The 26,472-nt window shown below is 33.5% G+C and overlaps 5 protein-coding genes, 3 non-coding genes and 1 pseudogene across 9 annotated transcripts; 3 read left to right on the top strand and 6 right to left on the bottom strand.

The window, feature by feature from the left end:
- Positions 1-109: 109 nt before the first annotated feature.
- Positions 110-2,713, bottom strand: cpb-1 (Cytoplasmic polyadenylation element-binding protein 1). The gene is made up of 7 exons (NM_066650.6): positions 2,293-2,713; positions 1,887-2,249; positions 1,729-1,839; positions 1,591-1,681; positions 1,194-1,533; positions 930-1,145; positions 110-875 (listed from the first exon to the last, which is right to left on the bottom strand). The coding sequence occupies exons 1-7, from the start codon at positions 2,705-2,707 to the stop codon at positions 729-731; spliced, it is 1,683 nt and encodes a 560-aa protein (NP_499051.3). The 5' UTR covers positions 2,708-2,713; the 3' UTR covers positions 110-728.
- Positions 2,714-3,308: 595 nt separating this feature from the next.
- On the bottom strand, positions 3,309-5,082 carry C40H1.9 (Fungal lipase-type domain-containing protein). Its single transcript, NM_001026043.4, has 8 exons — positions 4,883-5,082; positions 4,518-4,578; positions 4,355-4,470; positions 4,241-4,305; positions 4,076-4,193; positions 3,746-4,037; positions 3,590-3,699; positions 3,309-3,546 (listed from the first exon to the last, which is right to left on the bottom strand). Exons 1-8 carry the CDS (start codon positions 4,981-4,983, stop codon positions 3,360-3,362), a joined length of 1,050 nt encoding a protein of 349 aa, NP_001021214.2. The 5' UTR covers positions 4,984-5,082; the 3' UTR covers positions 3,309-3,359.
- A 667-nt stretch (positions 5,083-5,749) lies between these two features.
- C40H1.2 lies at positions 5,750-6,979 on the bottom strand (annotated as a pseudogene). Its single transcript has 7 exons — positions 6,930-6,979; positions 6,769-6,884; positions 6,655-6,719; positions 6,483-6,600; positions 6,145-6,436; positions 5,990-6,099; positions 5,750-5,938 (listed from the first exon to the last, which is right to left on the bottom strand). Coding segments are annotated over exons 1-7 (940 nt in total).
- An 879-nt stretch (positions 6,980-7,858) lies between these two features.
- On the bottom strand, positions 7,859-10,306 carry C40H1.8 (Fungal lipase-type domain-containing protein). Its single transcript, NM_001026042.6, has 7 exons — positions 10,203-10,306; positions 10,054-10,108; positions 9,745-9,860; positions 9,466-9,648; positions 8,579-8,870; positions 8,418-8,524; positions 7,859-8,167 (listed from the first exon to the last, which is right to left on the bottom strand). The coding sequence occupies exons 1-7, from the start codon at positions 10,286-10,288 to the stop codon at positions 7,978-7,980; spliced, it is 1,029 nt and encodes a 342-aa protein (NP_001021213.1). The 5' UTR covers positions 10,289-10,306; the 3' UTR covers positions 7,859-7,977.
- Positions 10,307-17,055: 6,749 nt separating this feature from the next.
- On the top strand, positions 17,056-17,196 carry K01B6.5. The gene has a single exon (NR_052605.1). It is a non-coding gene; the product is annotated as an Unclassified non-coding RNA K01B6.5 (non-coding RNA).
- An 836-nt stretch (positions 17,197-18,032) lies between these two features.
- K01B6.6 lies at positions 18,033-18,168 on the bottom strand. The gene has a single exon (NR_052604.1). It is a non-coding gene; the product is annotated as an Unclassified non-coding RNA K01B6.6 (non-coding RNA).
- A 158-nt stretch (positions 18,169-18,326) lies between these two features.
- srx-45 (Serpentine receptor class X 45) lies at positions 18,327-21,164 on the top strand (the record flags this gene model as incomplete). Its single annotated transcript, NM_066648.4, has 8 exons — positions 18,327-18,398; positions 18,785-18,945; positions 19,144-19,251; positions 19,640-19,758; positions 19,806-19,902; positions 20,004-20,321; positions 20,371-20,466; positions 20,875-21,164. The coding sequence occupies 8 exons, from the start codon at positions 18,327-18,329 to the stop codon at positions 20,987-20,989; spliced, it is 1,086 nt and encodes a 361-aa protein (NP_499049.2). The 3' UTR covers positions 20,990-21,164.
- On the top strand, positions 18,995-19,133 carry K01B6.7. Its single transcript, NR_052603.1, has one exon. It is a non-coding gene; the product is annotated as an Unclassified non-coding RNA K01B6.7 (non-coding RNA).
- Positions 21,095-24,804, bottom strand: K01B6.3 (uncharacterized protein). Its single transcript, NM_066647.5, has 8 exons — positions 24,642-24,804; positions 22,670-22,808; positions 22,459-22,621; positions 22,135-22,412; positions 21,932-22,028; positions 21,728-21,880; positions 21,499-21,660; positions 21,095-21,447 (listed from the first exon to the last, which is right to left on the bottom strand). The coding sequence occupies exons 1-8, from the start codon at positions 24,742-24,744 to the stop codon at positions 21,310-21,312; spliced, it is 1,233 nt and encodes a 410-aa protein (NP_499048.1). The 5' UTR covers positions 24,745-24,804; the 3' UTR covers positions 21,095-21,309.
- Between the last annotated feature and the right edge of the window lie 1,668 nt (positions 24,805-26,472).

Below are 26,472 nucleotides of genomic sequence, written 5' to 3'. Positions count from 1 at the left end.
AATCAAAGTTTCGATTCACGGAAATTGATGGGAGGAGGTGGGGTTATCAGTACGTGCACTTTAAAATTCGCAAAAGATGCGGCAATGATTTTTGCTTCTAGAACATTTCTTTGTTGGTGAAAGAACTTTATTTGGAAATTTCTTCCGTCACAAAAAAATTATAAAGCCAATGTTCGGAGCAATTTTAAAACCGGGAAAATTAAAAACGGGTTAAATATGGGGGACTAAATATCACGGGGTGACAATAAATAATATAATTAATCTGAATGATAGCTACAATTCAAACTATCTAAGCTATATCTCTGATCGAGTATGAACTTTGTGGGATACGGGCAATAAATAAAAAATTCTAAAGGAAATTACAAAATTCTGCCAATTCGGATAGGCTAAGAATGGGATGTACATAAATACACAAGATATAGGGTACCAGGGATTGATAATAATATAGAAACATGTTGGGGGAAATGTCAAGAGACGAGAAATAAAACATGAAGAGAATATTACATAATGAAAATTTAACATGATTACTTGAAGTTTACAATGGAATCTAGGGGAATGGTAGAGTTGCACGGAGAGATTCACACGAAAATATGGTACTTCTTTTTGAAAAGGAAGAGTTTCAAAATTGAGCAGAATTCTCGGAATATTAAGGCAAAACTTTAAAAATATGAAAGGGGGTGGTAGGGTGCGGATAAAACGGTGGAATACTTTTTAGTGAGATAAGAGTCTCAGAAACTATAGGAGGGAGTGGCAGAAAACTGTCTCTGTGACTGATCTCCATACGCTAAGATTTTTGCCGTAGTAGATTGGCTAGATGGATGGAAAACTGGAGCAGGCTTAAAACCAGAGGAGCGATGTGGAAGATGCTTGAGAAGCTGAAAATAAAATACTTCTGAATACAATAAAGATATTATTTTATTAGAACTGACTCTTGTTTGATCTCCAGTGCGCACCATTGGATAATGCTGATCTTCGAGCTTGTTATCTTCATTCTTTCCAATATGCATGCGATCCCAACAACCTTCACAGTAATATTGAAGACAGGAAGCATGTCCACAGAAGTATGGAGCATAGTTATGCTTGCACAATCTTCCTTCACACTCATCACAGTATTGTTCTTCCATCACATACGGCTTGATTTCAACCTAAAATTGTGAAGTTAAAAAACTCAATTAGTTCTAATCTCGACTCACTCGTTTGTTATTTTCGGCATGATTGACCTGCACGAAACGACCCGATATGGCGCGAACAAATGCTTGAGAAGTTGAGAAAGTGACTCGGGCAGCTCCTTTTGGGTATTTCAACTCTGGATCAATATCAATTCCCACATACGACACTTTTCCATAGTGACCTTCAAGACAACGTGCAAGATCTTGAGCACGGGTCGGACGAGGAACGCCACCAATGAAGACAGTGCGACGATGATCGACCGAAGAGTTGTCATTACAGAAGTAGTCAATGTCGGAAAGACGCCAAGGCCGGACTTGGACTGCTTTGTCGGTCATCGTTGGAGAAGACAACTGAAGGTAGTATCTTAAAAATAGCAATATTATTATTATTATTATTATGAAAATTCAATCTTTCACTAACTTATCTTCATAAAACTCGCATGCATTGACTAGCTCCTGGACAGACCGCTCGTGAGTGAAAACGAGAAAAACATATCCCGTTACAGCGCGTGCTGTAAATAGTTTATCTTTGTTGATGATGTGTACGAATATAACATACAACCGCTTCCTTTTTTCAATTCCTGTTCAGCTCGTTCTGCATTGTGCTCCGGGCGACGAGGCCAATCAATCAGCACCTTCCCGAAAGCTCCGAACGTGGCCCAAACTTGCTCTAGAAACTTTCAGAAAATTAGAATAATAATTTATGACACAAAATACCTTCTGAGACGTCGATTGGAAGACCGCCAATAAAAACCTTGCGGGAGTATAGCGGTTCAGCTGAAATCGGACGTTTTTTCGAGGCCTCCAAACAACTTTTTGATACGCCCATTAGTGACCCATCAAGGCGTTTGTATTCTGGTGGAGCAGATACGGCTTGGGGATCGGTCACTTCCATGTAACGGTGTCCGTTGATCTTCTTTATTTCTACCATACGATTCGCGTGCGTTGCATTCTTTTTAATATGTGGGAACCGCTGGTTGTACGATACATGAAAACTGTTGGGCGAAATGAAATGCTGCATAGGTGCTTGGTTATAATGAGACATTGAATAGGAACTGTTTTGAATTGCATTCAACGTATCTGAAAATTCAACAATAGGTATGAAAACATGAGTATAACAAACGAGCAAATTGAGCCATGTTCATTGCCGCGGAAGCATCATTGATGTCAAATGATTGTTTGTAAGGATTGACACTCATTAACGGAGGAACATCTCCAGACGCTGCTTGCATTATATCCATGTTATTGTAAAATGTGGCGTGGTTCAAGAATTGGTATCCATAATTCGAGGGATCATCTGCAGTCAGCATCTCAGTGGGGTCGAAAATTCCATGATTCGCCGACATTCCTCTCATTTTCTTCTGGGCCTGCGAAGTCAAAAATGATACACTGATATCCAGATTCGTTTTGTCTGTAGACAAATATGGATTTCCATGTCCTCCCGATTTTTTTGACTCGGTTGAACGGCGATGGCCATGAGACGATCGAACTGGAGCAGATGTCTTGAAATCCCCACTTGGACTCAGCTGATACTGCATCTCTCTGAAAATAGTTTTAAAAGTTATTCAATTATTTAAAATAGACAATAATTTAGAAGATTGAGACAAAAAAGCGATGAAAAATTGCTCTTTAAAAATCTTTTTTTTTGCAGTGCAGCAGAGCGCATTTGCATTTCTCAGATTTTCGCTTTTTTTCTGCAATAGAAAGCAAAGCTTTCGAAAAGGACTATAATAAATCTGTTTGCACACATTTGGCCAAATTTAAAATCACAGATAACACATAAAATCGCGTTTATAATCACAAAAATATAAAAAACTGAAAGTTTCTTTAAATTTTGAACATTCTTATATGCAAATATTATGACAAGAACCGCAATGTTCTCACAAATTCGTATACGAAAAAATTATTCTCTGAATAAAAATTTAAAAAAGCGAACTTGTGGAAAAAAGTATTTTAGCATGGTTAAAGAAATTTTGAGAACACTGAACAGTGTGCGTGGCAAAACTTGACACTGACCCCATGGCCTACTTTCCACGTATTTCACGTGTTAATTTTTGCGTGAAAGAATTTTATTTTCGTTTCGAGGAATTCATGAAGAAGTTCTAATAAATTTGACAGAACAATGTTCGGTTTAAAAAATTTTAGATTCAAAATATTCATTCTTTCTCAAAATTAAAAATTGAAAGGTTATCAAGGTTGAGCATATCCAGTCGTATTTTTTGGACACCCATCCTTTCCCCAATTTGAAATATTAATATCGAAATAGAATCCATGATCATTCATATTCAATCCTTCTGTAACTGCATCACTACAGTAGTCTCCATCGGCTTCTTCACAAATTTGATATGTGTCATTCAATCTCATGTAGTTATTGTACCTAAAGAGTATTCAAATCGAAACTTTCAAGTACTATGACTTACCAAATTTCAGTTCTTGGTTGAAACATGACAGTTGTATTGGTATGAGGGTCAATTGCTGGAACTCTAGGAATAAGATCCAATCGGTGAATTATATGGAATGAATATGAAAACTGGAAAATTATCAAATGTTCATGAAACTTGAAATTTTAGACTCACTGTGGACGAATACCACGCTGCAAAATCGTAGTCTCCTATTTTCGTAGGAGCAAGAACAATGATTTTCATATTTTCTGGTTTGTATAGTCCAACTGTTGTTAAATATGAAGCTGTAGTATATGAAAGGGCTCCTCCAAGTGAATGCCCATTTAACCATAACTCAAAGTCAGGGTACTTGTACTTCAAATATCGTAAATCTTGATTAATCCTGTCGTTCCAAAGGAGCATGAAAGAATCGTAGATCACTTTGAAGATTTTACCTGTACCTTTGCCAAAGTATGAATGAAGACCACTGAAACCAATATAATAAAAAAAAGAATCAAAACATACTCTCGAGTCATTCCTTCCAGTATTTGATTGTTCTGGTTCGGTCCATGAGATCCTCTATAAGATATGACAATAGCTTTTTGAGTGACATCATAAGCAGTATATCCATAACATGCCACATCTGTTATACAAAAAAAAATTGATAAATATTACTATATTGAATCATACCAGGGTAGTCTGTTGAACAATTCACAGTTCGAACTTTGTAAAGCTTCATTGTAGGAATTTGGTTGCTGGAATTATTTTATACTGAAATTATTTGAAGCTTGCTCATATTTTTACTCAAGACACAGCTGAGGATTGGCATTATGGGAAGCCGAGGCTAGAGCCAACATTTGAGTACGTGCAAAATGTTCATCATATGGAACTTTCGGTTTTGTGGGGCAATTTAGTTGGAGCTGGAATTGTTGAATAAGTTCATCTATATATGAGTATCAGGTCTCACCGAGATTTTTGTACTGCAAGATACGAAGCTTGAATTGCACTGAGACTGTTCAACACACCATCTGAAAGTTTAATAGAAAATATTGATTTAATGACATCAAATCAAGATTTTGTCAGCTATAGGCCATTCAAAAATTAGTCTTGCAGCCCTAAAGCCCAATCAAAATTTTATTCACTATTGAAAAATTATTTTGTGGAACTCAGCTCGGACGCTCTACATTGTTGAAAAATTTGACAATTTACCACAACCTAAATTGAAAATTTTGAAACATCTGAAATTCTTAACTTTGAAGATTCGCCTGTACCATGATAAAAGTATTTGTACTGAACCCCAACTGAACATACTACACCTTCAAAGCAACTCACACTTGACCTGATCCAACACAATTTGAGCAGTCTAACGAAGAACTTGATGTAAATGGATAAATTCCGAGCGAAATAAGAAAAAGCAGAAATAAAACTATCATTTTTGATCGTTTGGAGAAAATTCAACAATGATGAGTACAATAAATGATAAAATGATACCAGGACGGCTCTTCTTTTCGATCAACTCTTCAAGACTAATGGTCAATGAGAAAGTGATAAGAATGAAGAAAAACAAGTTTTATATGAATACCACGTTGTGTGTATGTACTCATCTATTCAAACAGACCTGTTGGTTGACTAGAACACTAAACTTTAGGTTTACTGAAATCTTTTCAACAAATAATTACTTTTACTTTTACCAGCTTTTTTTTAGAAATATTTGTTCAAATTTCAGGTTCAGTCTAAAGAAGATTTTATATCAACAAATGTAATTATTTTCCGATACTTTATTTCAAAAAGCGATAAGAGTGACCTGAAAAACAAGTTATTTTTGATTACATCTCGTTTTTTTGGTGCCACTATTTGCACACTGTTTCCTCCATAAATTGATAATCTCGATGATTCATGTTTTGAAAAAAAAACAGAAAAAATGAAGTATGGAAGAAGTTGATCAAGTTGAACATTTTCCGGTGGACCCAAAGAATATCGACTTTTTCCAAAAGTTCGCAAAAGTTGGGCAAAACTTGGTTTAGGCAATGCAACAAGAATATACTAACAAAAAACAAAAATCTAAAACTAACAAAAAATTACGGCAATCATGGTAAATTGAAATTTTTCAAATCATTTAGAGAATTAAATCATAAAGAATTATGTTAAAAATAATTCATTTATTCAAATAAAAAAGATATGAGAGATGTGTAAATAGTTTTTCATGGCTGCGAATATCCAGTCGTATTTTTTGGACACCCATCCTTTCCCCAATTTGCAATATTAATATCGAAATAGAATCCATGATCATTCATATTCAATCCTTCCGTAACTGCATCACTACAGTTATTTCCATCCGCTTCTTCACAAATTTGGTATGTGTCATTCAATCTCATGTAATTGTTGTACCTGGAAAAATGTTTGAAATTAAATGTTCTAACTTTCAATAAGCAATCTCACCAAACTTCGGTTCTTGGGTGGAACATCACAGTTGTATTGGTATGAGGGTCAATTGCTGGAACTCTAGGAATGAGGTCCAATCGGTGAATTATATGGAATGAAGATGGGAACTGAAAAATTAGAAAACTAATTTGTATCAAAAGATTAAACAATACCTTATTCGAATACCATTCTGCAAAATTATAATCTCCTAATTTCATCGGAGCAAGAACAACAATTTTCATATTACGTGGTCTGTAAAGTCCTCTCGATGCTATGTATGAAGCCGTCACATATGAAAGTGTTGCTCAAAGAGAATGTCCGTTAACCCATAAATCAAACGTTGGATATTCAAGTTTCAAGTAAATCAAATCTTGTTTCATTCCACCGTTCCAAAGGAGCATGAAGGAATCGTAAAGAACTTTGAAGATTTTCCCGGAACCATTTCCAAAGTATGGAAGAAGCCCACTAAAAGTTTTCATTTATAATTTAAGTAGTATATATTCAATCTTACTCTCGAGTCATTCCTTCCACAATTTGATTATTTTGATTTGGTCCTTTGGTTCCTCGAAATGAAATGACAATCACTTTTTGGGCGGTGTCGTATGCTGTGTAACCGTTACACTCCACATCTAAAATAACAATTAAAAAATAAATTATGTGCTTGAAAATATATAAATTAATACCTGGATAATCGGCAGAACAATTCACAGTTCGAACTTTGTGAAGCTTCATCGTTGGAATTTGGTTGCTGGAATTATTTTATACTGAAATTATTTGAAGCTTGCTCATATTTTTACTCAAGACACAGCTGAGGATTGGCATTATGGGAAGCCGAGGCTAGAGCCAATACTTGAGTCCGTGCAAAGTGTTCATCGTATGGAACTTGAGGTTTTGTGGGGCAATTTAATTTGAGCTGAAGTTCTCTTTTATTCTCAAACTGCAATGTTTTCCCACTCACCGAAACTTTTGTAGTGCAAGGTGCGAAACTCGGCTTGCACAGATTATCATCAACACACCATCTGAAATTTTAATTTTAAATTCAAATTTTCAAATTCTCGCTTACGTTTTGCCTAGGTTGATACAATTTGGGCAATTTAGAAAGAAAAAAGAATCAGCGGAATGAATTCCGATTAAAATCAGAAAAATCGGGAGAAATATTATCATTCCTGTTTGTCAGAAAACGCAACAAGTTCCTACTGATTCGTCTTCTTTTTTAACTCTTTTTAAAGGCGAATGTGATAACAAGTTTAATTGTGACAGGCACGCTGTCAAGTGTCTATTAGCTTTTCATCCTGCCGCTCTGTTTTCTATGTTTTAATGTTTCAAATCAGCGCCGACGTGCATTCAAATGTTTTTTCTTGACATCTCTATTCCGTTAACATTATTATGTAATATAGTGATATGTGCGGATGTCCAGAGTTGAATGTGACTTCGATGTGGTAGGAGTACTGTAACATGATTTGGGAGTTATCGCACGCTCGGGCTACTGTTGTTTTATTTTTCATCGCCATACGGTTTCAAAGATCTCTTAGAACAAAAATTTCTGCGTTTTCAAACATAAAAAATATAGAGACTTTATTAAAAACTTACTTCCGTTGCATATTCAGCTTTTTACTCGTTTTGTCATTTCCTTTAAAAATGCGCTTCAAGTCTTTGAGAAATCAACAACACTCCCGATTTTGGTATAATTAAATATTTTTTAAATTTTAAACTGATTTTCATTTTTATTTTCTTCTTGAACAGATCGAAAATATTTTCAAAAACTGGATGGAAGCCGTAATTCGCCAAAAAAAAAACTCGAAATATATTTTTTTTGGCAAATGGCAACTGGCATAATTCGAATAAAGCCAAGATTTTTCTATACGTTAAAAAATAACTCTCTATTATAAAAATTAGATATTTATTCCAAAACCTGCAACTGTAAATTTTCCGAAAAAATCGCTTCACGCTTCTGCCTTCAAAAGAGTTGAGGGATTCATTGGATTAAAGTTCAGAAATAATATTATTCATGGTTGTGCAAATGCACTAATATTCATTGGGCATCCTGCATGTCCCCATCCCGGTAAATCAATATTGAAGTAGTAAAGATGATCAATATATTGTGTTGCATTCGGCTTCAATGTTCCACTACAGTAATGCCCATCAGCTTCTTGGCATATTTGGAAAGGATCCCCTTGACGCATGTAGTTGTTGTACCTTTAAAATAACTGTTTGTTTTTGTTTTTTCTCAAATATTAATGTATTCAATTCCCATATAAATCTGGAAATTGAAATTGGAACTTTTAAAATAACAACATCTAAAAATATGGTACATGTGACAAAAATTATTCAATTTTTTTAGGTCTGTCAATCTTTGATCATTCCGATCAAAACTATTTTGAAGGACAGGAGCAAAATTATTTTACTGAAATGTCATATTTCGAATATATTTGAAAGGTTAACCTACCAGACTTCAGTTTTAGGGTAGAACAGAGTGGAATTTGTAACAGGAATATAAGTTTCTTGATGTGCAACTGGATCAGATCGATGAAGAATGTGGAAGTTGTACGGGAACTAAACATATTTTAAGTTTAAATGTTTTTTAAATAATGAAACTAGAAAGCCTACAGTTTTGGTATGCCAATCTGCAAAGTTATAGTCTCCAATTCTCGGAGCCCCCATCACAACAACTTTCATGTCATCCGGCTTGTACAGACCAATATTAGCAATCCATGCAGAAGCAGCCCAAGCTAATGAAGCTCCAAGAGAGTGCCCATTGACCCATAACTCATAGCTTGGATATTTATATTTCAAATGTCGCAGGTCTTGTTGCATTCCTTCATTCCAGAGTAACATGAAATAATCTTGAAGGATCTTCATTATTTTTCCGTTTGTTACAGTGTAGTATGGTAGAAGACCGCTAAAAATGAATGAACATGAAGCTAAAAACAAAACAAAACGATCAAAGATCAAAATAAAATGTTTTGAATTTTTGCAACTTTGGGTATGAATCATTAAGTAAACATTGCAACTGAATTAATGTCTGTCTCTGACAGGGGACCTATGCGACATGGTCAATTTAGAAATTGACCACTGCTTCAACATACGTGCAGCGTATGTAGCTTACTCTTTTTTGATACATTAATTCCAAAAAGTGTTTTCCAAAATCTCGCGGCGCCGACCTCCAACATGAATTAGAATAGATGGAGATAGGATATCTCGTGCCTACATGGGTACTGATTTTTCGCAATTTTTGGCAACGTTTTTCGGGAAATTCTTCATCCGGTTTACCGAGTTGCACAACGTTTTAAATTTTGTCAATTGCCAAATTTGTCATCTGCTGAAAAATGTCGTTTGCGGCCCACCCATGGATCTAGATGGATATAATATGTATAGCCAATGAAATTCAAACTCAATATATGTGTGAAAAGTATTTTTTGATGTTTCAGCCAAACAGTTTGTATATTTCTAAAAGTTCCCCTACAATTTTAGTTAGCCAAGAATTTACAACTTACTATTTCATTCCATCTTCCATCATTTCTTCAATTTGATCCTGTCCATGAGCTCCCTTAAAAGAAATTGAAATAACTTTTCTCTTTGTATCAAAAGCAGTGTAGCCAACACACGTGACATCACTGTATTTCGTGGAACAGTTCACAGTTCGAATTTGATACAGCTTCATTGTTGGCAGTTGATTACTACAAGAACAATTTGTGACTTGTGAAATAAAAACTACATCATATCACTAGTCAAATTGATAAAGGAATGAAACACGTTAAACACAAAAAACCTACTCAAAACACAGTTGAGGATTTTCATTTTGTGCAGCTGTTGCGAGAACCATTATTTCAGATCTCATGAATTCATCGTCATATCCATATTGTGGATTGGTAGGACAATTCAGAGGACGCTGAAATGACCAAAACTTTTGGAAAACAATTAGCATAATGTTCCCACTATTTACATATTCCCAAAAAGAAGATGGTGGAATACAAACAATGTTAGTTTTTTAAAAAAATATTTTGCTGTTGACTCTATATTTTTGCCTTACTAGCTTTGTCAAATTTCTTTATTTGTTTCGAAAAATAAAATTAAAAACTCACATTTATAGAAGTGTTGCAAGATGTTGCTCCACATTGAGCCGTTTCGATGCACCAACTGAAAACCTCTCCAATTATTGTTTCATTCTAAACTACGTCCCCCCCAGGTTCCTGCTATTAAACCCTCACAACACATGATTTATGGTACCTACACTTTGCCAGAATTTACACAATCTGGACAATTTTCCGCTTGACTAAACTGCACCAGTGAAACAAGTACTAGAAGGTGGAATATCATTTTAGTAGAACAAAACTTGGCTTATCAAAATGGGAAGTTAGCTTTTATAGTGTTTCCATTTTATTATCAGTTTTGGTAGTGATCATGTAGTGTGCTTCTTTTTCCTAGACATAACCCGAGACTTATAAGTTGAAAGGTTCATGTACACAAAACTCACACACTTATGAAGAATTTTAAAGTTGGGCACTTTTTAAAAGTGGCTTTCAATGGTGCTTAAGATGAAAATTAAGCTTTAATAATATGTTTTGTTGTTGGTATTTTTTAGTCACAATTCTGTAGTCTTGTTCAAACATGTTTTCCCAAAAAGTTTCAATAAAATACTGCTTCAACAATTTTTAAAATAATTTTAGCTTTTTTTTTCTTTTCAGATGCATTTTTTGCCAGTTTGGTTCTTCACTTGCACCCTTCTTTACCTATTCTTCGTTGTAAAAATAACAAAGAGCGATATACATTGCATGTTGCCCTATATATTCTGAAATTTGGGAATGTATTTAATTTCTTTGTTTCTATAGGTTGTTTACAACCATATTGATAGAAAATAATATAGACGTACGTTGTTTCATTTCACGTAGGCACGTCTTCCGGTACCTTCTGACATGCCTTTAACATTTTTAATTTTAGCGTTAACTTCAGTGTTTGCAGCTTCCGTAGTACAGGTTACGGATTTGCATTAGAATTAAGTTGCTGAAAATGCAACTGATACGATTTGTGTAGACAATGACAAGACGCACATGCAAGTTTCAAGAAATTTCAAATTTATGAAAATTACTGTCCGAATTCAGCTGAAAATTGCTGAGCTTTTCGCAAATCCTAGTAACTGCAGTTAGCGCAAAACAAATATCACATCATGAACAATTACGAAAATCTCTGTTGTGCTTTTTTTTGCGACAAACGTAGACATTCGGTTCAATTACTCTCGTTTTATTGGGTCCGCCGACCACCTCTGCAAAATATCTCTCTTTCCCATTTTCCGCGCTTTTCTGCTTGCAAGCTACTCAAAATTTGGATATTTGAACAACTGACCTCATTACAATACCTGCTCTCCATAAATTAAAAATTTTGGTGAAATTTGAAAGAGCTCTCTTATGTGACGTGGAATCCAAAATGTTTGCATTTGCCCTCTGAACTGAATTAATTCAATCAAAGAAGACGTCATTTGCAGGAGGCTGTAAATTTGGGTCATGTGAATGATGCACATAGGCCGGGAATTTATGTCTTCCGTTTCACGGGTCTTTAGTCTACCCATTGCAATTCTCATTATTTCCCAGAAAATTTTTGAGATCATGCACGGATTTTTTTGGAAAATATTTTGATTGAGAGGATTAAGAAACGGTCTAATTTTTATAATTTTTCTCCTTGTGAGGAAAGGCTAGGTATGAACATTTTCCAAAAGTTCAAGTTTCACACTTTACAATTTTTTTCAAACTTTGTGTCCAACTCTCAAGATCCAGAATATATGTTTCTTGTTCCTCGTTTTTCCTAACACTCATCCTCTCGAGAAAATGTGTCTGTTAGCTCGTCCATAAATTATTAGATTTATTTTGGAAGATGCTCCTCTTTTTCAACTCGTTTCTGTTTTATTTTTCCACTTTCTAAAATGTTGTCAACTATTTGAACTGAGTTCAGTTTCCAGTCTTTTTGATCCCTTCTCATCAATTTGCTCAAGCATCTCGCATTTCAGTTTCCTTTATTTTTTTCATTGTTTAGGGGTTCCCCTTTGCTCTTTCAATCCACCGAAGGAAATAACCATGTTTATTAATATCTGTGTCCCTTTAATTAGGAATATAAATTATTAGTTTCCGTTTCAAATTTTAGTTTCATATATTTCAAATACGTAAGCAAGTATATATTTTTCCAGAAAACTTGTTCTAGTTAATTGGATGTTTAGAAACTCTGAAAAAGGCTGTTTGCAGTGTGAAAGGTTTGAGTCTTGTTCTCATTATTCTCAAGAACACGAATTTTACTTTGAATGAAAAATAACGAGTATGAGATTAATTGTGAAATTTTGCAAACTACCACGTCTCAACTTTCAAGCTGTTCTGTTAAGAATCAAGTACTATTCTTGCTATAATAGTTATTTACTACGATCCGGTTACCTAGTAATTTCTGAAATTTCGGTTATTTACTTGATTTTTTCTTTTCATAGAGAAATTTCTAGAGTCTCCGAAGCTTTAATTTTTTTAAAATTATTTTTTCTAAAAAAACTTAAAGGTGGAGTAAAGCTAGTGGGGATTTTGTCACTCACGATAGTCTAAAAAAATTTCCAAATATTATAATAAAACGTTGCAGAACATTTTGAAAGTTTTGAAAATTTCCAGTAAAAAGTAAACCAATTTTACAAAAAATTGGTTTTAGAGATATTGAGAGCAATATCGCATTTTAAACCCTTACAATTTTTGAATAAAATATTTAAGTAGAAAATTTGATCAGATTTTTTTGAAAATTTAAAAAAATAGAGAATTCACCACTTCTTACTTCAAATTAATACAAATTCAAAACTTATTGGAATGTTTGACTACGACGTTTGACCATTTTAACACCATAGAAAATTGAAAATATTGATGTTGTGTTTCGAAATTTTGAACCGCCATCAAACAATTTCCGGAAATTTCTAAACAGGATCATTATAATTAATTTTTTATATTAAGCGTTTTTGAATCAAGGCAAAATTTTGCTCCAATGCTCTTTGTGCTCCCCTGTACTCACTTTCTAAAGTCTAGAATAAAGTTTAGTGTGATGTGGTAGACTATGTATGTTATCCCATTAGTTTTATAATTATTTTAATAAGTTTGTTCTTCGGCCGTCAATTTATATAAAAGCTTTTCAAGAGCCTTCATTGTCACATATTCTTCCTTCTTCTTTGAATTGAAACTTATATGATGATTCTAAGAATAAGATATTCTGAGACATCAGAAATAAACATTCCATTTTGTGAAAGCTTTTTATTAAATTAAACTTCTATTTGGAATTCTATTCAAAAATGTACTCATTTCAGAACAACATCATTCTTCCTCGTGATCATCAACATTTCTTCTTCCTAATATTCCCAGATTCAAAGCATAATAAACAATGGTGAGTTCTTCCCATTTGGTGCTCCAGCTGCTCCATGAATTATACGATACACAAAATTAAATTCGTGTGTTTTGTATGAAACCTCTAAACGGGTCAAGCGGCACGACCCGGCTCACACTCTGAGGGGGAGCGCTCCCAAAAAAGCACGAAGATTTGGTAATTAAATAGAAAAGGAGGCGTCCTCCACCCTCGTTTTTAGGTCCCAAACTGAATAGTGTCCAATTCAACTGGTCACTCACTATCCCACCCGCGCTTTTTCTTGATTTGATTTGCTTTCAACTTTAGGAATTTTTTGCAAGTTAGTTTTGGAATAACAAAACTAGATAGTATATTATTTTATTAAGTTAGAGTATTTTTACTAACAATAAAAGTAGTTTGAAAGATAACATTTAAACTAGGTTCCTACAAAAAATTTGGCAAAAGAGGGGCATTTCTACTTTTGAAAATGAGAATCTAAAATTGTTCTGGTCAAAATTTCTAGACTTGGAAAAAATCCTCTAACGCATAAACAACGCATAAAGCTCTTGGAACCTTCGATTGAAAAAAATCGAAATTGACATTTATTCTGACTGGAAACCATAGAACCAACTAGGTGTACGGTATTTACGTGTGTAAAAAATTATGCCCATTTGTTATTAGTTTCCAGAAAAGCGTGTCTTGTGGTAATATCTAGTGTAGCCTCTATCAGGTGTTACCACTATAGCAGACTTTATATAGCAAAAACCAATTTCATTATTCCAGAATTTTCGCTTATTTTTTAAAATAATTTTTCGAGCACGCGAAGGATATTCGATAAAAAACTATATATTTACGTACATTCTAGATACTTAAAGTATACCCATACGTATTGTATTTTATCCGTTACCTACCAACCAATTTATAACAGCCGTACGTGATTTCCTGAACTTAGTCTAATTACATCGGTGCTGTTAAGGTACAACATCATTCGAAGCACGAATTCAATTTAGTTAGCGGAACAGGAAGTTGAGTTAATCACAAGTTTTTTTGCAGAGTTCAGAAGTAAGAGAATTGCGTATGTATTTTGAGCTAGTGGTTTGTTCTTTGTGAATGATGTACATATAACTTACTGATTTATCCAAGTTACCGTATAATTCGAAGATTAACATTTTGTTTCCAAAGTTGAGAATAGTTCACATTACATCTTTTTGAGAAGCTCTCAGAGTTTTACATTACAGTTTTAAAACAATTTCCTGCATAACTTCCCCAATTACGAAATCTAGTTGCTTTTCGAGGCTATCAAATGCTTACTCATCTTTTTTTGTTCGCCATTGTTCACAATTATGAAATAAAAGAGTCTTTTAGTTTTTAATTATCCAATTGTTCCAACAGACACTCTACGTCTCTCAGTAAACCAATACTCTCTCACTTTCATATATTTGAGAAAGTGTCAAAAACGGCGCTGGCTCAACTTCTCCATCCTCCCCTTAGCATCAATTGTTGTACTTTAACCCCCATTAATTGTTTAATTTTGGAGTTTCTTGGAACTACAAACTTATCCTTTAAATTAATCTTTCCCTTGTTCCTGATCAAAACATATCAAAGCACAAGGAAAAACTTCATTAAATTGTTTACCCGTATATATTATTCCTAGTAACATATTTTTGACACCGAGTGTAATAGAAACATGGAAAAAAGTAGTTTGCGTCGACTGGGGCTTATGCAATTACGGAAGCCTGGCCCTTGATTGATTCTTTGATTTTTTTTTGAACAAGGTTTTCTCAGAATTGAAACAAGTGTGGTTTAGTTTTCGGATTATCCGAAAATTAGGGGCGTTTCTACTTTCATAGTTTACCTTTTTATTTTCTAGTGACCGTTGGTGTGCTTCGAAGTTTTTTACTACTAAAATTTCCTCAGCTTACAATATCTTCTATTTCGTGTTATCAGCTATCACTCTGTATTTTCTCTATTAGTTTTGGACCTGATCGCACAGTTTTTTCGCAAAAAACAAAAAAATATTGTCTCAGTGGGTGTTATACATCAGCCAGAAACACATTCTGTTAAGCTAATAATCTACAGTACCCCTACAGTATCTTTATAGTACTCCTGCTCAAAACGAAAGTCGATTTTCCGATACCAAGTGGAAGCGTAAAGTGGGCCGTCACGGTCTGATGCAATATCGAATCTAGACTAATCAATATTAACTGACTCTTCTTACAGTTTTCAAAAAAAAATTTCTTTAAATGTAACCACTTGTGATGATTTGTATCAATCAATGTGTGTCTTTTTTTTCTACCTCACGATATCTTACTATTGTAATAAATTAAATTAAAATTAAATAAATTATTTAAAGGCATTTTTTTATTAAAAAAATCAACTTGAAATAGATGTTCTAAGAACCATTTTCACACTTCGAAACAACACCAATTTTTCTGACTTTAATTCAATTTTAGAAACATTCTTGTTGACAAATTGCAATTCTTTGATCTTAGAAATCTTGATAACTGATTTTCTGATTTTGGCGGCTAAATGCATTTCTAGATTAGAAGAAATATATATAGAGAGTAAGTCTATCCAAATCGGTTTTGAAAGATCTGTTTACTTCAGAAATTATTGTTTTAAAAAAAAAGTTGCCGATGAATGCGTAGTGCACGATGGCATATTTATTACAACAATTTCCGACCTTTAAAAATTATCCGTTTCTCACTCATTTCTTCACTTAAATATTTGATGTGTGATTTAAGTTTTAGTATGTCGAAAGTCTTTTGGCAATTTGCTACTGTGTTCGCTGAATTATTTTAAAATTCTTAAGAGTAGTTGCATTGATCATCTAGGACTCCCGTTAAAGAATGACTCGTAAAAACCCCAGTAGTCAATTTTTCTAAACACGTTTCAGTTATTGTATGATTGTGTGAATAATCAACACTGTTTGAATATTCCTAACAAAAAAAACTGGAACCAATAAAAAAATTTTATAGTCAAATTTAATTTATTGAAATAACATTGGAACGTGTGTCAAACGAGTCAAATAGTAGTACGATTTATTCTTAAATAATTATAGAAAAAATCAGTCGATTTTTTTGTTTCCAAGTACTTGAAACAGGCTATAATAACGCAATGTTATAGTAAAACTATTTAAATTTCCCAAATAAGCCTCATACCATTTACATTAAACACTTTATTCTATTTCTCTCCTAGTTACAAAACGTCAAAGTCCACAAGGTGTGTCCAGTGATTGAATTACCTGAAACACGGAACAATTTTCTTTCATTTTCTATCCCTTTTTCATTTTCTTTCCGATTTTGCTCTTTATACTTCTGAATAGGTCAGGTCACTTTGTTCCTGTCTATTAGTGGAAATTAGCTACTTTCTCCTTTCTCCTTTCTTGCTATCAACTGAAGAAATCTCATCAAAAATTCCTACTTTTTGTGGAGCCTCTTCCAGGAACCTGTTACAACAATTTTTGAGAAATTATGTACTTAAAAAGTAAAAAAAAATTAGGTTCAAAAAATTTAAAAAAATTAAGAAACTGAGAAGGTTTGCAAAACTGGCAAAACAAACAGCCGGTTGTTTTATAAAAATGAAGATATATTTAATGTAAACTATCAATATTTTCAATTTTTCACCATTTCTGTTTTGTTGTTCTCACCGTGCCACGTCATCCGCCCGGTATGCTCTTTATATACTCTTCTCCACCCACAATATGCTCTTTTCCTTATTCATCCAACGACATATGTTGTTGCCTGAGGCAAATAACTTGATTAACTTCATTTCGATTTCCTTTCTCTCACCACGTGCAAACTTTTTCGGACGGACCATCGACTAGAGCTCTTGCAGATTCTCGAGGAGATCTGTGCATTTTTTTTTGGTTTATGAGCTACGCAAACGTAAATTGATTTATGCTTGGCGGGTTGCATGAAAATTATAGGAAGAAAACACATACATACAAGCAAGAAGATATCTTCTATTAGTTGATACTTGAGAATTTAAAGTTGTTTTAAAATTTCTGATAGTGAGGCGAATTTTCTGAAAATCGAAATTTGGAAATTTAGGCAATCTTGTTTAATTAGTTATCATACCGTCGGTTGGAAAAACTAACCCATCATACTTTCCCAATATACTTTAATTCTTTCAAAAAAAAAAGTACCTGGAATCCGGCTTCCAAATAATTTTTTTTTTCATATTTTATGCCAGGTTTTGTTGTAAGATAGTTTTGCCCAAAAATTTAAAGGGTAAGACTTGGGCGAGAGAAAAATGTTGGAAAAACGGCGCAATAGGTACTATATAGTTTTGTAGAGTTTCCGAAAATATTAGCCGCCCACCTCTAATTGTGTCAAAGTTCATCTTTTTTGTTGTCAAAAACTCCCAATTTTTGTTGTAAATTAACGTTTCATACAAAATGAAACTATACATTTTTGATCGTTTTGTATGTTTTTTGTTGAACAAAAGTTTCATCAAAACGGTGAAAAGTTTTCAATGAAAGCTGAGAGCTCGACCCAACACTTTTGGAGTTTGATTGGTCAGACATCATGCAAATAAAACACATTTTCCCCTCCGTTTTTTAAACAAAAAATTGAAAGTTAGATATTGGATTTTCAATTTTTTCAAACTCTCCTTCAAAAAACCTTCAAGAACAGTTTTGCTAAACTTTGCAAGTCACACACCCGCACATGATGTTCTAAAGCCAGATAATCCTTTACAATTTCTCTCATTTTCAACATTTAATTTCTTTATCCTCTCTTCTCATCCGAAACAAATTCTTATTCTCTTTTCTTGTTTTTTTCCATGTTTCTTTTATTCAAAAAAAGTCCGATATAATGGAGGTGAAAGTTCGGTTGCAATTTGATACACAGGAGGAGCTTCTTCCATTCCCCCTTTCGCCCATTTTGTGCCTGAGAATGGAGCACCAAATATAGGCGGGGCTTTGACATTTTAGATTTTGAAAAAATGAACGCTTATTCCTATACTCTTCAAGAATAATTCATGTTTTCTCACTAAAAATGAAGATATGTTTCAGATTCTCATGGAAAATGTTGAAGTTCAACATATTGACCGGATCGCTGCGTTGCTTATTTTTTTCGTAAGTTTTTTGAAATGTGTATTTGATTGAAAAGAATTACAGAATTTGAAGTCCTGAAAATTTATTTCAGCATTTCAGAATTTTTTTAAAAATTCGGTACTTGATTCCAATTTTTCAATGTGCATTCAATAATTCAACTCATTTTTCGTTTATAGTCTTGTAAATTGATTCTGTAAACTTCGACAGAAAACTTTAAAAAAATTGAAAATATTTTAAAAGAGTGCAAAGTTTTATAATGTTTGATAATTTTGGATGTGCATTTAGAGGAGGCAATTAAAATTTTCCACGCATCTGCAAATTTAGATAATCATTCGTTTGATGAACTAGAATTTTTAAAATCCTTTACAGTTCATAGTAAATTTCTAAATGAAAAAGAAATGTTTCAGACAAGTTTCATCGGCTTCGCCTGTAACACATTTATCGCATTCTACATCAGGCGTCTCTCCCTTCTTCGAAACTCTTTCGGACGGCTACTCCAACTTCAGGCTGCAGGCGATGCTGTCTTTGTTCTAGTTTGGGCTTTCTACTTTGCTCCAGTCCTTTTTTTGTGAGTCATTCAGAATGAAGTTTCTAGTCACAGCTACTGCCTAAATGACATTTTACTAGCCGGTCTAGCCGGTTGGAAAAAGAAATTTGAGATTTTTGCAACGTAGAGAGGGAGAGAGTGAATGATGCCATGGGCGGAAGTACGACTCCGTCAAGCGTATTCAGTTTCCACAGAAAATGATATTTACCACATTTTCAGCGATATTAAACCATTACAATCATTGGCTATTGCTGCGAGATTTGCACAGTTATGTCTCATATGTTACGATATTTCCATCTACACGCATTTGGTTATCTCATTAAACAGGTATGACTTTTTGCAGTTCTTTTTGGTTTTTAAATTCAAACAACACATCTATCTTGGGGTCAATGAAACATGTTCAAAGTTCCGAACATTTTCGAAAATATATTGCTTGTAATCCTAAATTCGCGAAAGTTATTCAAAGAAAATGTTTGGGTGCTCACTTGGCAATTTGATTCGTACAGTTGCCGCACGTTCTCGTACATTTTATAAAATTGATAGGAGTAAAAAAAGTGCTAAAATTATACGAATAAAATCGTACAGAAAAGCTCAAGTTATTCTCTAAAACCAAATTCTTGTTTTTTTGGATAAAAAGTCCTGTACATTTAGGCTAAATACCTTGAATATGTTTGTAGTTTTAGAAAATTAAATCCGTAATAAAAAGTTCTTTCAGATTCATCTCACTCTACTTCCCGACCAGTTATCAGAATATCTTCACCGAACGGTTCACAACATTTTTAATATGCTCAATTATATTTGTCTCTTTTGGTTTTTCTTGGTTTCTCGTAATACGTAGGATACTTTTGAAATCGAATCAAAATTTGAATGAATGTTTTCAGGAGATTGTCAAATGGGATTCTCAATTCCTAGATGGATGCTGGATTATGTTTCTCCGCCCTGCGAAATGATCAATGTTTACTATGCAGAGTTTTTCAGGTAAAACAAAATAGAAATTCGATTTTTTTTTGAAAAATAATTTTCACTCAACTTCTATCATTTTCAAGGCAGGAATTCTCACACTTAAACTATGATTTCAGAGGATTAATTGTGATCTCCATGTTCGCCATCACCAATAGTTTTACATTTTGTCGAATGCACATGCACAACCGAAAGAAACAAACTGCAACTGTTTTTGAAACAACTCAACAGAAAAAGAGAAGAGCTGTCGAGACGAGATTTGTTCAACAAGTCACCATGCAAGGACTTCTTTATGTTATTGAACTTGTCACATACTTCTACATTTCCCTTCGATTCCCAGTGCCACTGGAACCTGTAGAATTGGCAAAATCATCAAATAGATGGCCAAACTTCTTACTCACAACTTATGCTTGGATTTTGGTACATGCTCTTGACGGGTGAGTTTCTGACCTTTCCCGGATTTGAATTTCACATATTATTTTCCAGAGTAATAACGTTAATATTCAACAAACAATTTCGTAGTGTTCTTCGTCATCCTTGCCGCTCACAAGAGGCATTAAATATTTCAAAGACTCCGTCAAGGTAAGATAAGCTCCGGGGAGAATTTTCTAGCTCCTTTCATACAAACCTTTTCAGAAGTCTCGTTGGCGGAAAAGAAAACACCCCTGTTATGATATTATAAAAATTAGTAAAAACTTAATACCATGTTGTTTTATGAAATATATTTTTTATCTGCAATTTTATCTGCAATAAGCGGGTTATTTGCCCTACGTACACAGTATATTGGGTGAGCTAGTCAAAATGTGTTGTCCGGTTACCCTCCTATTTTCACTGTATTTTAAACTTATCACATTTAAGTCAAAGATTTTGAAAGTAATGTCACTTTTATTTCAAGCCCATTCCCTGCTAATTTCCTCCGCAATACATTTACTTAGCTTTACTCAGTTTCTCCGGTTTTTCTTCTAATAATCTAAATTTCATAATTTTCAGAAGAAGTCGATTCACAACAAACCGAGATGAATCAAATCGAAAGAAAAGCTCGATCCTTGCATGCACATTCATCTCAAATTCCAACACTGGATATGGATCCTCCGTTCATGTTTGATTTCCTTGTTTCAGTCGTATTCCTTTTTTGATCTCAGTTGTTGTTTTCTACTAAAATCCTGAAAATATCGTACATAATTTATGCTTGAAAAGCTTTAAAAGTTGCAAGAATCGGTTGACAGCTTTATAAATACGAGTTCAAATTTACAAATAAACACATTTTTGTTCAATTTGTTGTACTCGAATGAGACCAAGGGATGGGGGATTGTTCTTCAGATACTCGTAACGGAATTATTTTTTTAGAGGGGGACACTATTCTCAAAACAAATATGAAAGCTTCTTTTCTGGATAGTGAGCAGCTATGAAAGATCTGACGACTGATTAAACCAATGGTTCGTGTTCTTCTGGATGTGAATCATCGTCCTCATCAAACTCCATATCCACCTCTTCGACACTGACATTCGGTATTCGCCCGTTTTTCTTCGGGCTGAACAATAAGCGAGCCGTCTCGTAGTCAACCTGAATTTTTTTAAAATTTCATAAGTTTAAGAACTTCTCAGAAAAACTCACTTCAAGCTGAACTTTGATTCCACCTGGCTTTCTTCTTGAAACTTTAACCTTCTTCCCCTCATTGTCTCTCATCTTTTTGGATGATACTGATACTGTATGGTGCTTCCTTTTACCAAGTGGAGAAGACACCGTTGCTGAGTTTGAAGGAGTTGTTGATAGTGTCTGAAAAATAACATTAAGAACAAAACGAAAATACGACAATTTGCTACAAAAAAAAATCAAAGCATACCGAAATAGATCGAGCATTTTGAGGCAACTGTGCTTCATCAAATGGTTCATCAGGTGCAATACTGATATTCGTGACATTCTGCTTCCTCTGAATCTGCTTTAAAATCTCTTCTTGTCCATCTCGAAATCGACTCTCTACGCTTTTTGTTTTATTCTGGAATAATAACAACGAATTTCACATTAAATTCAAAAATTCCTCACTCACTTGTAGTCGTTCATTTTTAAAATCTTCTTGCATAATGGAACAATATGTGAAGTGAACTCTTTTTCTGTACCTCCATTTTGAATTGTTCAGCGATTTTCTGAAATGAGAGAATTAATAGTTTTATCAACTTTCAACTTTTGAATTTTTTTTCGAAATCGTTATCAAATTAACCCAATTTTTTGATATCATAACAGAAAACGAACCGAAACTTCCTGACATCCCACATAAAATTGTACACTTGAACTGTAATAATTCGCAAGAACATTTGCACGAATAAAAATATCAATGATATGATTGCAACGAATCGAATCAGCAATGGATTCTTGTTACAATAGATAAGCTCTTCGTTATAGCCTCCAAAATCAGCAGCCAGTGCAAAAGCGGCATCAAGCAGAAGAAATACACACGTGGCATATTGGAAAAATAGTTGAAGACGCAGAAGACGTGCGTTCCGTTCCACAATTGAGATCATGAATATTACCTTTAAAATGTTCAATTGGATTTTTGTTTCAAAAAAATTAACTTACTTTGAACGAATAAAAAATTGCATATTGTAGAGCAGTTAAAAAGAAAACCATCAGAGGTTTTGAATAGACTTCACACCAGGGGAGGAATATTGCATAATGGAGCATTACTGCCAAAAAGCATATCAGTGCAAAAGTTGACTCGATTATACACACTAGCAATGCCCTGAAATTATAAAAATATATTCATTAGGCGGAGAAAGGTTATCTATACCAAGAAGGCGTTCCTGGAACTGCGAGAGTTTTCCAGAAAAAAGGCATTTGGTATCGATGGGATGAAGGATCGAATCGTTCAGCTCCAACTTGTTCGTACACCTCTAACGGTGTATTTATCGGCCAAGGAAACCTCATTTCTGTAAATAGAAATATTAAATCTCAATTTTAAATTATAACAAGGATTTTTATATAAAATTTAAACATCAATTGTATCTCCTAATTAAAACATATGTAAATTTATTTCTCAAATTTTATCCTGATTTGAGGATTAATTGCGATCCATGGAGCAACTTGAGGTGTTTCCAAAATTTTTTAATTGTTTTCTGAACATCATTTTTGATCGAGATGGGTGAAAAAAAACCAAATTTTTTCCAAATAAAATCAACTTTTTGGAAATTTTCCAGAATGTTGGCATACTTCTAGTAATCCTAAAATACATCCAAAGACTGCAAAAATTATTTTCTGGGGTATTATTCCAGGTCGCGATTTATGTAGATAAACTTTTTTTTTATTTCAAACAGATCATTTTGAAATTAGTAAAAAAAATTCCGTGAATTTTTCAAATGGTTGAAAATCCTGCACAAATCACGCGAAACAATCCGTCGGTTTCAAAATAAACGTAGACCAGAGTACAGGACAAGACGCCCGTTATCAAATTATCAGATCTAATCCGAGTCACTCTTCTGATAGTCTCTGTATTTATGTATCTCCATCTCTCCCTTCTTTTCTCCATACAAATTAGAGAAGATTTCAAATAAATTCATAAAATTATTCATTCTTTGATCTTAATGATATCGAACGGAAATGGATCGTTCTAACTGACATATAAGTCTAAGAGGTGTACAAAAGTGTAAAGATAAGGAACGAAAATAAAGAAAAAGGAAGGAAAAAGAGCATTGAAACAAAACACAAATGTTTGTGTGTTTTCAGGATAAGAAGGCGAATCTGGGAAAATTCGAAAAATTTCAAAATCTCGTGATGACCACAATTGGAATGTGAAAGTTTTGAATTTCTAGAGGATGTACTACTTGTTTTGCAAATGACTCATAAAAGTTATAACAAAAAGCAATATTTTAAAATATGCTCTATTTGCGCTACAGTCAACGAAAATTAGTTTTGCACTGACGTGCTCCAAGGATGTTTGTAAAACTTATAAAATTTGTTCGACTTTGCAGTTTTAAAATAATATCTACATTTTCTGCTCACCTAATATGCCGAACCGCACAATTTAATAACATTTCTTTAAAGAAAAGGTTTCGATTTTTACATCACGTGTCACTTTTTTGTTGTTGCATTCCAATGATGTATAATGAATTTAATTTTTTAATTTGTATATTTTTGTTTTAGAAACTAAAACTTTATTTTGTGATACATCAATTTTTACGCATCACAAAAAGAAAACAACAATAATATTTAGATCACCCAAATTGTGAATTCATGTTTTCATCTCTCCGTCTCTTTGTCAAACTTTCCATTTTATTCACACATATCTCTATATCTCTCAATTTGATTTTTCTCTAAACTCTCCATTTTTTATCTTTCCTTTTTTCGCTGCAAATAAACAAGTTCTGATTATCTAATTGCTTTTCTGATGAATGACGACACTGTGTGGCTAGAGAATATTCGACTTGGAATAAAAGAAATTCAGGCACTGTATGACCCCAGTAAAATATGAGCACTATGTGTTATTTATTAATTAATCTTCACAATATACAGTTTACTTTAGAATTTTTAAGTCAACTTCTTGCAATAACAAGCTTGCCCAAGTTCGGTCCAGAAAATTTTTAATTATTTACTTTATTCAGAAATTGGCAAAATTTGGTTTTCGTTGCGCTCAAGTTTAGCAAAAGTTTGATCGAACTTTTGCCAATGTCTAAAAAAACATTACGAATAAAGTTAGGTTCACAGATTTGAATTAAACTTGGGTTGAACATTTTTTGGGGGCAAATGTGGAAAAAAGTTCCACTTACGTTTGGGATCACTCAAATCACTCCACAGCTGGCTCCAATCCTTCTTAAGTCGTCGTCGAAACCTTCGAAATCGACCGCCGACTTCTTCAAAATCGTCGTCCATTTTTTATCCAAGTAAATACAGAAGGGTCTTCTTAGCCTTTCCCTCTTCTCCTTTTCCGATCTACAACAAGTTACGCCGCTAATCAAATCATACAACTTAGGTGGAAGTGGAAAAAAAAACGAAAACTGGGGACGATGGAATCGAAACGAACGGAATGATGAAACAAGCAAAAATGAAAAAGAAAGTGGGTGGTATGGGTTATCAATTAAATACATAGTTTTAGTTATGCAGTTTCAAATATTCAACAAATTAAAATGCCTAGAAGATAATATTAGAAGCCAACATTTCATTCACGTACAGAGTGTTGTGAAGTTTTTAAATAGTACAATCTACCACAAAACTATCCTTTAAAAAACCTACATTTTAAAAAAGTTACCAAGGTATTGGAAAATATCAAAGCTTGAAAAGCTAATATTTCTGTGTTGAATTGATCTTGAATAATTAAAAAATAGGAGCATTTAAAAAATAGGATTATTTGCCAAAAAAAATTAAAAAATTAAAAAGCTTCGATATTCATAGAATAGAACCGAATAGAACTTTGAAAAACTTGAAACGGTCCTAACAAACTACATTTTGAACATATGAATTTCGAAGATCAATAATTTTAAATTTTCAGGTTTACTTGAAAGTATAATTAAAGAAAAAAAAGAAATTTCTAAAACTGACAATCACTCTTAAATAAGTGATTAATTGATTGATTGATCGATATGTAGTCTCTCAAAAAAAACATGAAAACAGTGTCATCAGTTCCAGTTAACTAAAACATTTTGATATACAGAAATGTGGGTTTTAAAGAATAAATAGGGGTGATTGTTGGCAACAATAAAATGTTGAACCAAATGAAAAGTATTCATGATAAAAGGAAATAAGATAGAAGAGATGCAGATTGCCAAACGGTTTCTGATTGGATTGGAAGAGAGAGGCCGACCCGCAAGCAACGGCACTGATCGAATCAGTAGGGGAACTTCTCGGGGAGACGAGGTGATAGGGGGCTATGAAATATGGCCTTCTTCTCACTAATTTGCACGACGACGACTTTTTCTATTTTACAATTATTCAATCGGGATGTAGTGAATGGGCGGGTGCTTTTTTTTCGGGTAAAATAGATTAAAGGAAATTAAGAGATCGCGTTGCAAAATACATAGATGAAACGTTTCTGATGTTTCAATTTAATGTCTATGATTACCTCACAAAATTGAAAAATGTTTAGAATCAGTTGAATTTTCAGCAGCAGTTGTTTGGGAAAAAACAAATTTAGCCCAAAACGATATCCTGGAGTTGAATGATTGGTAAAAATTAGGAATCTTTAAAAAATGGTCGACAAAAGTTGAATTCACAAACAAACAAATACAAATAGATTTGAAAATTTTAGAAAGGGAAGGCATAAAATCTAATCAATAAATAATATCTGAAAAAATGTTGGGCTGTTTGGATGATATGTGGAATGTTTCGAAATAATTTGAATTGAAGTTGTTCTGAACTGTCGACCCATTTGATGAGTCAGAAAATAAGTGCCCATAATTAGTTTCAACTAGATTAGACATAAAACTTTTCCGAAAGTTTTGATGTTTGTTTTTAATAAATTTTGAAAAAAAAAACTTTGGATGAAATCGAAAGAAGAGGTATAGATTTTTATATAACTTGTGAAGTTACTCATTTCAAAATCTTTTTATATACTTTTTGCAACTTTGAGATATATCAAAATTGTTTTTGATAATACGAGAAATA

The sequence above is a fragment of the Caenorhabditis elegans genome, chromosome III (assembly GCF_000002985.6).
Source record: "Caenorhabditis elegans chromosome III".
Lineage (NCBI taxonomy): Eukaryota > Metazoa > Nematoda > Chromadorea > Rhabditida > Rhabditidae > Caenorhabditis > Caenorhabditis elegans.
The sequence above is the reverse complement of the archived record's forward strand: the minus strand, read 5'-3'. Positions and strand labels throughout refer to the sequence as shown.